This window comes from Dreissena polymorpha, chromosome 13 (assembly GCF_020536995.1).
Source record: "Dreissena polymorpha isolate Duluth1 chromosome 13, UMN_Dpol_1.0, whole genome shotgun sequence".
NCBI lineage: Eukaryota > Metazoa > Mollusca > Bivalvia > Myida > Dreissenidae > Dreissena > Dreissena polymorpha.
Genome location: NC_068367.1, coordinates 73677226 through 73693019, shown reverse-complemented (window position 1 = coordinate 73693019; position 15794 = coordinate 73677226). Strand labels below are relative to the sequence as shown.

General features: G+C 32.8%; 1 protein-coding gene across 4 annotated transcripts in view; it reads left to right on the top strand.

Annotated features, from left to right (window-relative positions):
- The first annotated feature begins 2678 nt into the window (after window positions 1-2678).
- Window positions 2679-15794, top strand: part of LOC127854904 (uncharacterized) — a 200061-nt gene continuing 186945 nt past the window's right edge. For all 4 annotated transcript variants that reach the window (XM_052390012.1, XM_052390013.1, XM_052390009.1 and 1 more), the window contains exons 1-6: window positions 2679-2783; window positions 9371-9470; window positions 11459-11518; window positions 12604-12684; window positions 13864-13899; window positions 14237-14419. In XM_052390012.1, the coding sequence (XP_052245972.1) occupies window positions 11491-11518; window positions 12604-12684; window positions 13864-13899; window positions 14237-14419 (328 nt within the window). In that variant the 5' untranslated portion in view covers window positions 2679-2783; window positions 9371-9470; window positions 11459-11490. The remainder of the gene's footprint in view (window positions 2784-9370; window positions 9471-11458; window positions 11519-12603; window positions 12685-13863; window positions 13900-14236; window positions 14420-15794) is intronic.

Sequence of the window (15794 nt, the reverse complement as noted above, 5' to 3'; positions counted from 1 at the left end):
TTAGACATTGTATATTATAATAAAACTGGCTAATATATATACACTTAATCCTGCTACTCCATTTCGGACTAATATGTTCTTTTTTTAAATATGTGACGTATATTATTTAAACAACTGTTTTCTATTTTGGCTTTAAAGTTTGGCTTAAATGACTGCTCAATATGCCAAGAGATGACATAGGGGTTATCATAAATTGTGTTTAATGGCCATATAATCATCTGCCACATGTGGTTTATGCAGGCGCCCCAAGTATAGGTCCCTAATTTTATGACACCATGTTTACTTTGTAGCTGTTTGGACAATAAACGATCATAACATGATAATCGGTTTGAGATGAACGAACATAATTATAATGTGCAATTTAACACCGGGTTAAACATGATGAAACAAACAGTCTCACAATTGGTGTGAACAATTAAATACCAACAACAACCTTTATTAGCATATATGATAACACAATGCTTTTTTGCAACAAAACAGAAAGTTACGCAGTGTGTATAATTATATCAATATATTGATTCAATAAGAGAATTAATTATGTTAAAAACACCAACAGTATAACAGCAGTAATCAATAAAATTATATCTTCAACTGTAACTCGTGGAAATTGTAGATTTTATTAAATTATACAAACATATTCAATGACAAATATCATTTAACATGGCTATCATCTTGTTATTAATTATAACTGATTGTCCATATTAATACGCATTACATTAGCAGTTAAAATATATAAGCAAGGTTTATAATGTCTTTTTGTATTTACCGACTGCATTAGAATGTCAAATTTATTTAACGTCATCTATGGTTTTAATGTTCCTTTCTAATTTCTCAATATAGGGGGCAAACAAGAAGAAAGTGGTACTCGTTTTCTATAGCTTGACCGTTGCAAAACTTATATTTTGAAATAAAAACAATAGCTTTTAGCGAGAGAATTTATTTAATGTGTTACATTGTAAGTTTTTAAAGACATATTAAGGTTCAAATCAGAACTATTTGTTGCGTAAATAAATTCGATATATATATGTGTTGTTTGTTGTCAACCTTAATAGTTTTTTTTTTATTAGATTAAATTAATTCTGAAAGAATTTGCATTTCTGAGATTTTTTTATATCTCAAATGATGTGCTAATTAAGTTAGGAGATCTTTGTGGTTACCACATATACCGAGCCGTTAGATTGAATTCTACTCCCGAGTTCGTTTTAAGTAATAATAACAAATTATTACTACAGTATATTCGTTACTAAAATGCATTTACTTGCAAGCTTATGTTTTATTCAGACATAATTTATAAAATTATATTTGATATAGTGCATGATTATCAATAAGATCGAGGATTATGTTCACCGTCTTTATATGGGCGGAGCTTATACGAATTCCATCTATTTTTGCCAACCAGTGGGCGGAGTATAAACTTTTGCAGGTGCGCGTTACATCACTCGTCAACTGATATGATATAATACATAATCGTCACAACACATTATAAATCCAACATACTAGTATCTTAATTACAATTTCAGTTCGTGCTGTTATAAAATAACTTAAAAGCATTGCTATTATAATTGGTAAATATGGAGTGGTCTGTTCGCTTGAGTGCGATGACTTTGCCGTTGATAGTCAACGAGGAAGTGAAAGGAATCATATCTGGACTGAAGGCTGCAAGGAACAGTATTTCACAGCTGAAGGTATGTTGTAAAGCTTGATCTCCTTATAACATATTAAAAAAGTTCTGTCACCTTTGCCAAACAAAAGTAAATGGATGATTAAAGTGAGTAAACTACGTTCTATTGGGCCACATTTGTAACTGTAATAAAATTATATACTTGCTTACAGTGACATTCCTCTATTGTTTTCAACGATATAATTACGTTTTCTTAGTATGCATAAAAAAATATTTAAAAATCAATATTGAATTTGCTTGATAAATCATACCAGTATAAATCACAGTTTGGGTATTGGGTGTAGTGTGACATGTGTCCGCTTAGGTTAATTAACCACAGATAACGCTGCTTATTAAAATATACATGTATTTAACACCCCAAACCACCGCTTCACACATTTCCTTGCATTTCGCACAATGTACCAAACAGTGCGCACAACGTTCCAAAAGTGGAACAATGAAGAGGGAGCTCATTAAGACATTTGTGCATAATGTCCTGCACCCTCCCGGTCCCAATTGAATAAGTTTTTATCCTGCTATTTTTCCATCTAAGGAAATTATTTAATATGTAACTTATATCATTATTAAGTAAAATATACTTTCATTATAATTTTTTATGTGTGAAATATACATGGTTGAATAATCTTTTAAATTGTATTACTTAAATTAGTAATTATATTTTCCTTCTATATCTTACTTTCTTTGACTTAAACACGCATGGTTTACTTTTAAAAATGCATGATAATCTCCTTATCTCTTGTATTTAGCATGTCAGTTTGTTTATTATTGTATGCCAGCTTAATTTTCGTATATTACTTAAATATGTAGTATTTAATATGATAATATATTTTTCTATAGTGATAACTTATTATCAAGTGGTTTGTTACTAAAAATTATAAGCTTAAGTGTAGAACGTAATGCCAGGGGACTCTCTTTCACAGCGGTTAATTAGGGGACGAACGACAAATCTGCTAGGAGAATGGTCAGGGGTTTCGTTTAACTATTGGTGTTGAGTAACCTTTAAGCGACCAATCAATATCTTTGGGACGCCATTTAAAAAAGGGCAATCATGAACTTGTTTAATAAAACATAACATTTGTAATGGATAAAAATCGAAGGAAAGGTAACACTAAATATAACACGTTTTCGCTTGATGCATATTTGAGTAACTTTTTACACTGGGGCGTTCAACCGGGGAAAGACTAAAACAAAACGGTGGAAGATTTAGAGAATTTTGCTCGTCTCTGACAGTCTTAGTCCAAATAATTAGACGTAAGCTACCCCGCTTACGTCTAAACGGCTACCGTCGTTTTCCTATAGCAAATTGAGTTCAACTTAAACTTCAGTTTTTCTCGTTAAATCTTTGCTAATGCATAAAATTATCATTAATTAGACATAAGTGTGAGCGATTACCTCTTAAATGTGTAAAAATTGTGCTTTTAAACCACTTATGTACATTTTTAAAAATAAACATACACAACACACGAAGTGTGTTTGACGTTTATAGAATTACATTGAATTATCTTGAACAAAATTATTTTTTGTATAGGTTACACATAACCAATTGTTGTTGTACAACAAACAACATCACTTTTTAGCTTTATGTACTTTTTAATTAAATGAAACCTATATGTGTGTGTTAAAACTACCAGTTGTATCACGGAGTGTATATTGATAGGAGATGAATCGAGTATTTGACCCTTACTGTAGTAAATTCAATCTTATGCAAAAACTATTCATCCGATTTTATTGGTTTATACGTTATCTTGTTGCTTATTAATTCCTCTTTCAAAAAATATACGTTTTAGTATACTCCCGTTGTTATTAATGGATTTATAGCGAGATAAACACAAGAAATACACATTTTATGTTTTACCACGGCACGTTTTACCGTGTTGTGGCTATCGATCTTGTACAATTAGCGTACAGCGAAGCGCCGAGGTTATACATTTTGATGTACCCACTCACGTCTTTTGTTGAATTATAGTTTCATTTCTCGGCCGATTTTGACAAATTATATATCATTAGAAAGCTTACGTTACGAAGTAAACAGATATATAAACATATGTTAAGTTTTTCTTCTGATTTCTACAGCCCGGCGAGTTATAACTTTAACTTTTGCAAATATCATACCGTATTGGAGTTTTAGAATCTAGATTTACGGTTGACATGTTCGTACTTAATACCAATTTGTAGCGTTCTTCTGATTTCGACAGCGCGGCGAGTTATAACTTTAACTTTTGCAAATATTATACCGTTTTGGAGTTTTAGAATCTAGATTTACGGTTGACATGTTCGTACTTAATGCCAATTTGTAGCGTTTATATTTGGAGTTCAGTTTTAAAAATAACATCTTGCTTAGTAGGATAGAATTCTGTATAAGATAGAAAAAAATTGTTTAAAAACGAAAGTAATTAAGGAATGAAGGCGGAAGAAAGTAGCGCGCGTTCTTAACGCACTGAACTGATGCTACGGTCTTGGCGATTATGCTTTTGTTTTGAAACCGGCCATTGAATTTCCTTTGCCATGATTATTATATTTTTTATGGAATATATTGTGGTATTTTGTTCACGAAACATATCAATAAAGCTTATTATAAATAAATCTTAATAAATTAACGATTTCAGCTCTTGTTTATAACACAGAAAGGGTGATAAATTTATGATGAAACAGCGTATATAGCGGACCCTCTCGATTTTATTCGGCTTTGAATGCATACTTGAAATAAAATGGGTGTCAAAAACATTCATCGTTTGCTGTTAATTATCAACGAGGGAATTTTGTATAATTATATGAAATGTTATTTACCTTAAATTATCAATTAATTAAAGATTCTTGAAAATCACGGTCGGTGTTACGCGGGTCATTTCGTATTTTGACATCAGGGCATCATGTCCAACTATTCAAAATCAGATTTTTTTTCACTGGGACGATGACGGCTTAGATTTAGACAGGCAGACAGATAGTTTATTCAGACTTATACAACAGTACATCGTCTTCAACTCAAATATATAAATTATTTTTAGACGAATTGTTAGGTGATTACGCATATAGCAGTGATGATTCTGAGAATGTTGCCATGTTTCTTATCCGTGTAATCTAGAGTCCGTGGTTTGAGCATTTTTATCGCGGTGTTCAATAAAAGATATCTCAATAATCTTGTTTATTGATAGATCTGTGGTTTTATTGCCTCTGTGTTCAGCACAAACCAATTATCTCTTTATGATCAGATACTGTGCCGACCAATACTAAATAACACTATGGTGTCATAAGCCACAGCAGGGACCTATACTTGTGATCATGGAGTCTTAGTGCAAGACTTAAAAAAGTATGTTGTTTCGCTTGCGGTTGTTAAAGCCAAAACGGGGCTTCCCAGCTGGCACAGCTGCTGATATTCGGATCTGAATATCTAAACTTATTCAGACCTTATTCTTAACCGTTGCGCGTTTTACGATATCGTATTTTAGGCGGGAATACAACTCAGTGAAACTATTCAATTTCTTATACAACATTAAGCATATTAACAGTTATTGAAATTAACAATATCAGCGACATCTTTTTAAAGACTAAACACCTTTTCAAGTATCGAATTTAACATGTCAATAAAATATATTAATACCAAAAAAAGGTTTCATTTAATAATGTTCACATTAAACCTTTAAATGAAAGTGTCGCTTTAACTATTTTCCGTGTCTTATTAAGCCGCGAATGGTTTGCTAAAAACAGTTAACAAAAAGGGCTACACGTTCTAATTCTTAATGAAATACAAAAATAAGTATAACATAATTAATAACGTCCATAAACACACACGGCAAGATCAAAGTTTTAATGGAAAACTAATATGACATTCCACGTAAATTATTATTTTCGTTTAAATCGAATACTATATATAGAGAAACAATGTATTTATAACCGACCAATGAGGTAACATTATGCAACTTTCAATTTACACAGTGCTATATGGCAACAATATGGAATTTGAACAGTGGTAGTGTTTTAAGGTCTGGACTATCATTACTTGTAAGTTTGTATAAACATTTTTCTAATGCAATTAGTAAAATAATGTTTATATTTTATGTTTAATAATTTATTGCATGATTATTCTGTGCTGTTATATGAATTTGATGCCGTTAAAGCTTCCGACATGAATTCATGTCGGAACGATGCTATTGCAAAATAACGTTAAACGATATGAGGTCGATGTAAATCGACCTCATATTTATAGGAGTATGACAGTCTGAGTCTGTCTAGACTCTAGTCCAACATGTTTAAAAATATAAATAATAAAGCTACTTTTAATATTGGTAATATTTGGTTCCTTAGAATATAGCCTTAAAAAAATCCATCTAAATTCTTTGCGCGCCCTCAAAATCTGTCCTGGCTGTTGTATTAGCTTTAGAAACTTGTGCTGCGAATGGATTAGATGATGAATTTTCATAGGATATTTATTGACGCTCTCAAATATTAAGCTAATTTTAATATTGGTAATATTAAGAGCATACAACCGGGGAGGCAATCAAACAATGGTGGAGAGTTTTCTGGTTTTCTATTTTGTTGCGCAAATAAGATATTGTGAGCAACATTCAAGCCCGGATATCAGACACTAATAGCATAAAGGGGCCTTATCACACATTTTGGCATGTTTTGAAGTAAGTAATTAAATAAATGTAAGCATTGGATCTAAAAAGCTCCAGTGAGAAATCAAGATGAAAACTTTAAAAAGTAGCCCACAGCAGGGCTCGAACCACTGACCCCCCGGAGACCTGAAGTAAAAACGCATTAGCCCGCTCGACTATTCTGCCAAGCATATAGGTATTTCGTATTTTATGCCCTATATAAGCAATCTTCGTAGTTTCACAAAATTAAACGACAACAACAGAACTCTCCAAATTTAATATGAAATCGTTTCGCGTTGCAACGCTTTATAATTTTCAGGTTTTTAAATCGTCAAAAGATGCATATAATGGCTATATTAGACCATGGTAAATGTTTGGTAACACTGTTTCCTCACAAATATCATAACTTAAACGAAAATTTGCGAATCTAAAATAACTTAGGGCTGGGGGTAGCTCTGCCCTTTATCGTGGTTGGGGACGTGCGGGCCCCAGACCCTCAGTCTAATTTTCCGGATTTCACATTTGGGACAATCGACCCCCCTGCTATAGAAGCTTATTCAGAACTGAATCGATATTTTTGCCTGATTGTCAAATTCGGTCATTTGGGCACTCATTGAACAGTGTAGTAAGTTGATCATTCTCGACTCTATAACTTGTAATATTACGGGATGGAGTGGGTTAGGTCCAAGACTGACATAGTTACAAATGTTACAAAATAATAACTTTAATTCGGGCTAGTTAAAATTGATTCGGGCTAGTAACATTTCCCAGCTGGTAGCCCGATCGGGATAGACCATAGTGCCTCAAAAAAATAATGCCAAGACTGGTGTAGGTATAACAATAAATGTGTTTAGAATTTAAATTAACATTAATGGACATGTGTAGTTCAGCAACGGACAAGATAAATTTCCTAAATTGTTGTTCGAGGACAAGTACAATTTTTTAAGATTTCGCCACCTCTGGACCTCTGCGCTACAAAGTTGTTATTCACTATCTTTATTATCCTTTCAATTATTCGCTCCTAAAAAGTTACTTATGTCGATTTGTTTCGACGACGACATAATGTGGGAATATAAACGGTGTCCGAATAAACATTACTTTATGCGCACTGCAGACTGGTTTCAGTTCCAGCATATAGCGCAGCATTTCTATCGCTATTAAACGACCGCACAGTCTATTAAAATGACAACAAGACTAGCACCTGTAACCTAATCAAAGCACTGGCCTATCTAGTTATGCGGAGATTCCATTCGCCCGAGGCTAAAATACGGTCGCCAATGCGAGCGGGCGACAGTTATTTTACACCCCTGCTAATCATTGATTTTATTTGTTTATACATAATCTTGTTGCTTATTTATTTCTATTTCAAAAATATAACTTTTAGTATATTTTCGTTGTTATTAATGGATTTATAGCGAGTTAAACACAAACAGACACATTTTACCCCAGCCCTTTAAACAGTGTCGTTACTGAGTCACGTGACCGTTAGCAATTGATTAGCTTACATCAATTCTATTCTCCTAAGCAAGATGTAATTTATAAAACTGAACTCCAAATATAAACGCTACAAATTGGTATAAAGTATGAACATGCAGGCTTTTTCCGCCCTATGCCACGGGTCCGGCCCCATTCCCAATGCAAATCTGGTTGTTTTTTTCCAAATTGAAAAAAATTCCCAATTCCAAAAAAAAATAATTTTTTTTTTACCTTAAAATATATAAGTTAACCTGATCCGGTGTAGAAAATAGAAAGTGTTGCATAATTAAATTATCTGTTGCCTCGAATTTGTTTTAAAAACTGTAAAAATATGTTAATGATTATTTAAGACTTTCCTTATTTTCCTCAAAATCCGGCGCTTCGCACGATTTTTTTCACCTCAAAAAAGGCCAGGCCTTTTCCCAAAGTTCAGATTAAAAAACCTGCACTTATCTCACATGTTCATAATACTTTGTAAAATTTTAATTATAAGTTATCAAAATAGTTGTTATTTACCAGTTAACGGCTTCTTTGAAATATAAGGAACACTATTTACATGCGATTATTTTTCCCAATTGAGCCAATTTTGCGAATAATTTTTTTCCCAAAATGGGGGTTTTCACGACGCAAAATTCCCAAAATTCCAGTGTGGTGTATTCCCAAAATGGAGCGGTAAAAGCCTGACATGTCAACCGTAAATCTAGATTGTAATACGGTATGATATTTTCGAAAGTTGAAGTTATAACTCGCCGGGCTGCCCAAATCAGATGAAAACATAATATATATTTATATATCCAAAAACAATGCAACATGGGCTTTCTATTGATATTTACATGTATACAAATTGTTGACTTTGATTAAATGAATAATAGTGTTTTGCATAATTATGAGTACAATCTTATTAGTGCATATTTTTGTGATAATGTAATGATTCAATGTGCAGGGATGGAAACTTACTTTAAACAATGGATTGCCAACACTGGCAACCATCTTTAGTATTTAGGTTGCCAAGCAAAGACTCGCAAGCCCAGTATGATGTTTATGTAGTGTCATATGTATGTAGGACTTCTTTGAAATATAATAAAAGATAACTAAACAACAACTTTGCTTAATTGACAAATTAATGATTAACTCATAGTAGCCAATTGCATTAAATGTTTAATTGCACTGAATTGTTTAAAGCTTAAAAAAGCAAGTTGCCCATCCAGACTACTAACTTTTGAATTTGTGTTGCCCAGGACAAAATGTACTGGCCCTGGGCTCACAGGCAACCACTAATTTCCATCCCTGATATGTATGTTTCAGAAGGAAAACGAACCTTAAGATTTGCCAAGAGTTAACAACTTCCTTTCTTAACTTAACATTGTACAAAATTTTCATTTAAAATGCCTTATGAATCTTGTGACAAAAAAGAACAAGTCAAGAGTAAAGTTATTGCTACTTAACACGAGGAGAAAATAAAAGACACATACATTCATCTTTGATTCAACTTTTGAACCATAGAAATACCTATATAAAAAAATTCGTATGAAATAGGATATTCAAGCATAAAGTTCATTGGTATGTCATGTCGCCAAAATTGTAAGAAAAAAAAGATTTTGACTGAATTCTATTTCAGGTGAAAGTAGGAACAGCTTGCTTTCTGCTCTCTTTGGAAGATAACACCAATGAAGGAAAGAAAACTTGTTCGGCTTTCTTAAAAAGATGGTCCAGCTATGGTAAAATATTTTTCATTCTTTTCAAACAAAAGTTTACAGAGCTATCAGCCTATTAATCATATTAATGGCTTCTTGGTTACAGTAACATTAAAAAATTGTGCAATAAAACGTTATTTTGTATTTTTAGCTCTACTGGCCATAGGCCAGAAGAGGTTATGGGATGGCATGGTTTCTGTCTGTCTGTGTGCGCGTTAGACTTTCTCTTGTTTATCCGATAAAGTCCACATTTTTCATCAGATTCTTTTCAAACTTGTCCAGTGTGTTGATATTAATGAGGACTCTAACCCTATCGAAAATGGGTTACATCAGAGTAAAAAGTCCAGAATTAACTCCCCTTGAATTTGAGAAAATTGTGAAATAAGGCTTGTTTACGAAATTAAGTCCACAGTTTTTATCCAAACATTTCCCGACTTTCACAGTGTCTTTATTTGAATGATGAGTCAAACCCTATTGAGAATGAGCAATATTGGAGTTATAAGTCCAGAATTATCTCCCCTTGAATTTGAGAAAAAAATGAAAATCTTTTAACATTTTGCCATAACTTTTGCAATATTGAAGATAGCAACTACATATTTGGCATGCATGTGTATCTCATGGATCTGCACATTTTGAGTGGTGAAAGGTCAAGGTCATCCTTCAAGGTCAAAGGTAAAAAAAAATAATCAAAGAGGCGCAGAAGGGGACATAGTGTTTCCGACAAACACAATTCTTGTTTGTTTAAATATGAAGTTCTATCCTTTTGAAACTTCAATGGATGTTTTATATCATCAAGGGCCAGAACCCCATTGAGAGTGAAGAAAATTTGTCCAACTTATTGTTGAAACGGAGCCATTTGAAGTTTAAATTTTATGTATTTTTTTGTTTATGCGATGAATTTCCCATTTTGGGTCTGTTTGTTTAAAACTTACTCAGATTGTTCATACTATCAAGGGCTTGAGCCCTATTGATTCCAGCCAGTAGAGCGATTCAGGCCCTCATGGGCCTCTTGTTTCTTACAAGCTTTGATCATTATGTGCCTTTATATTGTTAAAAGATGTCAATTATCTGGAGAAAAGGTGTAGTAGCTACCTGTAGAACATAAAATTAGATATGTTGATATTTTCAAGGGCTGATTATTTCAATTTCTGAACTTTGAACAAGAACAACACATTGTTTATAAATAATTTATTAAAGAAAATGGGAGCAGAATTGATAAGTATTGCCAGTAAACTAATTGAAATGAGTTGGATTAAAAAGGACAATTTCATTGTGTAAATATCCAGATTTAAAGATGCATTTGTATTTGTATTGAAATGTTAACTATGTGTGGTTCAACCAGGGTTTTTAATCTGATTTTGGAGAAAGGGCCTGGCCTTTTTTGAGGCGAAATAAATCCCGCGAAACTCCGGATTTTGGAAGAAAAAACACACGAAATGCCTGATTTTGGGGGAAAATAAGGACAGTCTTAAATAATCAATTAAGCATATTTTACTGTTTTTAAAACAAATTCAAGGAAACAGAAAATTTAATTATGCAATATTATTCTATTTTCTACACATGATCAGGTTAACTTATATATTTAAATGTTAAAAAAAATAAAAATAAAAATTGTTTTTTTTTGGAGGGGAAAATGAAATCTAGGGGAAACTTTACCAGCTAAGGGGAACCAAAAAATCGGAGGGGAAAGGGCCAATTTTCGGCGGGTCACAAAGAAGGAAAAAAAAAACCTGTCAACTGTTGTGGGTTGATTCTGAAAGACACATACCTAGTTGAAAATATATGTTCTTAGTTGTTTATCAAAAACAATTGGAAAAACGTGGGAATCATATTAAAAAATATTCCAACCAAATGAAGTTCCATTTTTCAGTTATTTTATATGCAGTGAGTGTCCGTGTACAGGTTCAGTTGTTCAGACTTAAACAACTTAATTTTAAATGAACTCCTTCACAAAATATGATAAAATCACAATATCTGGCTCTGTAGTTTACAATAAAATGTTTTTATTGCAGTTCAGTCAACCACATCAGATTCAGAGGACAATATGCCAAGTAGTGATGATTCCTTCACTGGTATGCTGTATAATTTCAGGGCTTTTTTCGCAACTTTGGAAACATGTACTTTACCCTTTAAAATTGATAATTCCAGTGTCAATTTACCCCAAATTGGGAAAATATTAGTAAAACTTAATGAATTGATGGATAAATTGTTTTTGATAAATGATTTTATTGGTAATTTCAACATGTAAGTCCTTTATATACACTGGAAGTCTCATATTTTCTAAACTTTTTCAAATCAACCTATTGGGATATTTTGTGTGAGGGATTTGGGAAAAAATGAGTTTTGCTATTGATAATATTCAGGGCTTTTTTTCCTGACTTTGTGAAGCGGCCCTGGCACCCTCACTTTGTGAAAAAATGAGTCGTGAACTTTTAAAAATTGTGAAAAAATGAGTCATGAACTTTTCAAAATTGTGAAAAATTGAGTCGCTAACTATTCAAAATTGTGAAAAATTGAGTCACGAACTTCTTAAAATTGTGAAAAACCGAGCCGTGAAATTGTTGAAATTGTGAAAAACGGCCAATTTTGTAAAAATTCACGGCCCTGTTAGGTTTGTGAATTGTCCCTATCAAAATTGTGAAATGTCCTTCCAGGGCCACTCGCAAAGAAGGAAAAAAAGCCCTGATATTGCTTATAGTGGCTATAAAATCAGCTGAAAAAAGCCTGAACTCTTTTATTGACACTGAATTATTTATTTTTATAATTTTTCAATTTACAAACAAAGGAACTGCTAAATGAACTTAATGTTTTTTTTGCAAGAATAAAGCATATGTTTAATGGTGACCCATGTTTTAACCACTTGTGTCATTGCAGATAGTTTTAAATTTATAAAGAAGTGTGCTTCAAAATTGCTTTATTTTAACAGTTTGTATTCATACCATCCATAATGTTGTGCTGGATTTTTCAAACACATAAATAAATGCAAAAAACCCCACACAGTTGCATTTAAAAAAAATTTTGTCTGCTCCATAAGGATACAAAAAAATTAAATATTTGTCCTCAAAAATAAAACTAGCGAGCGAAATAAACAAAAATGAATGAATGGTGTGAGGGGGTGTAAAGTGGATGGGTATTCATTCTATTTTTTGTTAAACAGAGTCTTTAACTGATGTGCCAGACCTTTCTTTGGATGATGGAGTTGAGACGTTGATAAAGGCACGTGATTCTTCTACGAAAGGTACCAGTAATAATATAGATTTTGCATTGTAGCACTAGATTTTTTTTTTAAATTCTTTTAATCAAAGAAAATCTAATTACCAAATCAGTCCAGCCCAAAAATCACCGTTATTTAAAAGAAATTGATCTATTTAGACCCGTATTTACTGCAATTAAATAACTATTGGGATCTATACACTCGATCAGAGCTTCCTTAATTGGGCAGAAAGATAATTTTGTGAATCAAGTTATTTTTTTCACCCAATTGGGAACATGTCCGTTGCCATTCGGAAATTTTCGCGCCCTGAAATCACCAAATTGGGTAAAATCAAGTTGTGAATTGTAACAATTGAAGAATGTTTTTTTTTACTTTGTTTACTTGTTTAACTTTTGGCAGCTTTTGTTAACACAGGAAAGCTACATAAACTTTTATTCACAGTCTTGCACAAACAACATTTGACCAAAACACAGATTGTTACAGACATTGTTCTCTGCTTTTATTTGCGTTAAATATATCAAGCTGGCATCTTTCTGGGCTGATGAGAGTCCAGACACCCCCAGGCTTCATACTTATCACTAGACTACTGTCATCTTCGACAATTTTTTGCAGTGTACTGAGGGGAAAAGGTGGACTAAACAGACGCTTAACTTTTTACAAAGCAAAGATCGCTTAACAAGTTGCTTTTTACTTATCTAGGCTTTAATTTTGTTCTCGACTCATGGCGAATATTGTCGAAAGCGTCAGAAAATTCAGACGGGTTTATACTTTGCCATAACATACACGTATTTAATGTGCAAATTTAACGTTAAATGTTTAAACCAGTCAATGATTGAGAAGTAAAATGGGCAGCAAGTTGAAACAGTCTCGAAATACGTCAAGTTGGCGATTTCGGGGAATTGTTTACTCGATTTTGTTGTAGTTTTTTTTGAAATTGGGATGGGTCTGGTTCATTTTGGGAACGGGTCCATAGGTCATTTGGAACAGGTCCGTTTACCGTATCTGTCCATAGAAGGAAAAATAACACTAGCTTCTGTCTCTACCATACATAATCTGGCTATTGAAAAGTTTGTGAGATCAAGTTTCTGAAATCTCGACAATGCTGTGTTTACTTGTAATTTATATTTGAACTTGGTAGGCAATGAACAATGACAATTTGCTGAAAAACAATAAGTAACACTAGCAAGTACTACTTTGTTTCAGACACTAATGAGAATGAAGCACAAAAGATGTTTTTGGGTAAGAACAATTATATATAATGTTGGAGTGAGCTTGTGATAATGATATTGTTTGGTATTTTCATTCCGTCCATTATTCTGACTGTCTGAACTGGGGTCTGTCACACTTTTCTTAGCTGTTCTCAGTAACTTTTGTATGGAATTTCATGAAACTTAAAAATAAATGTCTAGCATACTGCCACTGATAAATAAATGAGTTTGCTATAGATGCATTGTTATCTCAGGAATTAAGATCATGATATATCGATAAATCAATTTAATGTTGCACCACTACAGGCAAGTGACAATGCAATCATGAATGTCTTGTTTGAATTTACTGTTCATCAACATTTTTTTAGGAATATTTGATGTCCACATTGAAAATCTCATCCCACCTTCGCCAAAAAGAGCATCAAGACTGCTGGACCTTGAACACGTGAAGTTTTTAATGGACTCTTTTCAAAGTGGAGTTTTTCAACAACTTACAATCCTGGTAGGAATGGTCCCTGACGATTGTGACCCGTCGATATTAAAGATGAAAGGTATATATTCGAGCACTATTTTATATATTTAGCTCACCACAGTACAAAGTGTACAGTGTGAGTTATTGTGACAAGTCTTTGTCTTTCATCAGATGTGTTTTGGGATTTACCTTGTAATTCCAGAGTTATGCCCCATATTTTTACTGAAACTAATCTATTTTTGTCAACTTTTTGCCGTCCAGAGCTGATTTTTCAATAACTATAATATTGCATCCAATTTCCTTAAGCTTTTAAATCAATGTCTATCATCATACATTGTACTGCAGTTTTGCATGTGTAAAGTTTGTTAAGATTGTCCTGATAACTTCAGCGTTATGCCCTCTTCTGTGACTTTAATCAATATAATCAATAAATTTTGAAAACCTTTTTTTGGTGTCCAGAGCTATTTCTGTTTAAATATTGGATGTAATTTTACGAAACTTAAAATAAATGTGTATTATTTAGACAATAACACACGACAGAGCTGGGCTGGACGTCTATAATCTGCCCGCTGCCGACATAACAGCTTTGTTGAATCTCAATTTTATTGATCACTGTTGGCTAAGGCTGAATGTGGACGCCATTTTGTTCAGTAAAAGTCGCGTGTTTCCATTCTTTTCTGATATGAAAAATCGGCCCGGCTCAGCGGGCTGATATAATTTATATTGGCCCGCTAGAGATGAATAACGGCCCTGTCGCAAAGTCATTTTGTTACTATTTATAGTAATGATATGTGATATACTGCAATAGTGCACATACAATTATGTTGGGATAGCCTTGGTACTTCCAGAGTTTTGCCCCCTTAATTTATCAAAATTGAAGAGTAGATTAGTAACTTCCATGGACTTACAGTCCCATTACTACTGAAATAAAACGAACATTTTGTATAATATTTCGTAAAATAACGTATAATAAACAACGAAACATAGTGTTCATTTTTACATTAGACAATTGCCGAATTTTCAACGCCAGATGTGGTCTGGTAAAATAGATGCTCGTTTTTATTATTAATTTGCATATATAATGCCATCTTCATTTCCCACAACAATATATATTATTCATACGACACATAAACACTAATAGGGTACCATTTTAGTGTTTCTGTTTCCTATGAATAGATCTATTTGCAGTAAAAATAAAAATGGAATAAATTGTGTCACAAATAAATAAAAACGAGCATTTTGTTTCTTCAAAGATCTATGTAATTATACCACATCTAGAGTTGAATTTTGGCTTTTGCTTAAAGGAACACTGATTGTTTTGGTGTTGACTTTATTTAAAAAAATACTTTACTAATTTTTGTTGATTTTGAGCGTTATAAAGGGTTTAATATAAAAAGAGAAAAACTTATGATGAGCAGATTTAAGACAGTAATTTACTATTAGAGACCGGTGAA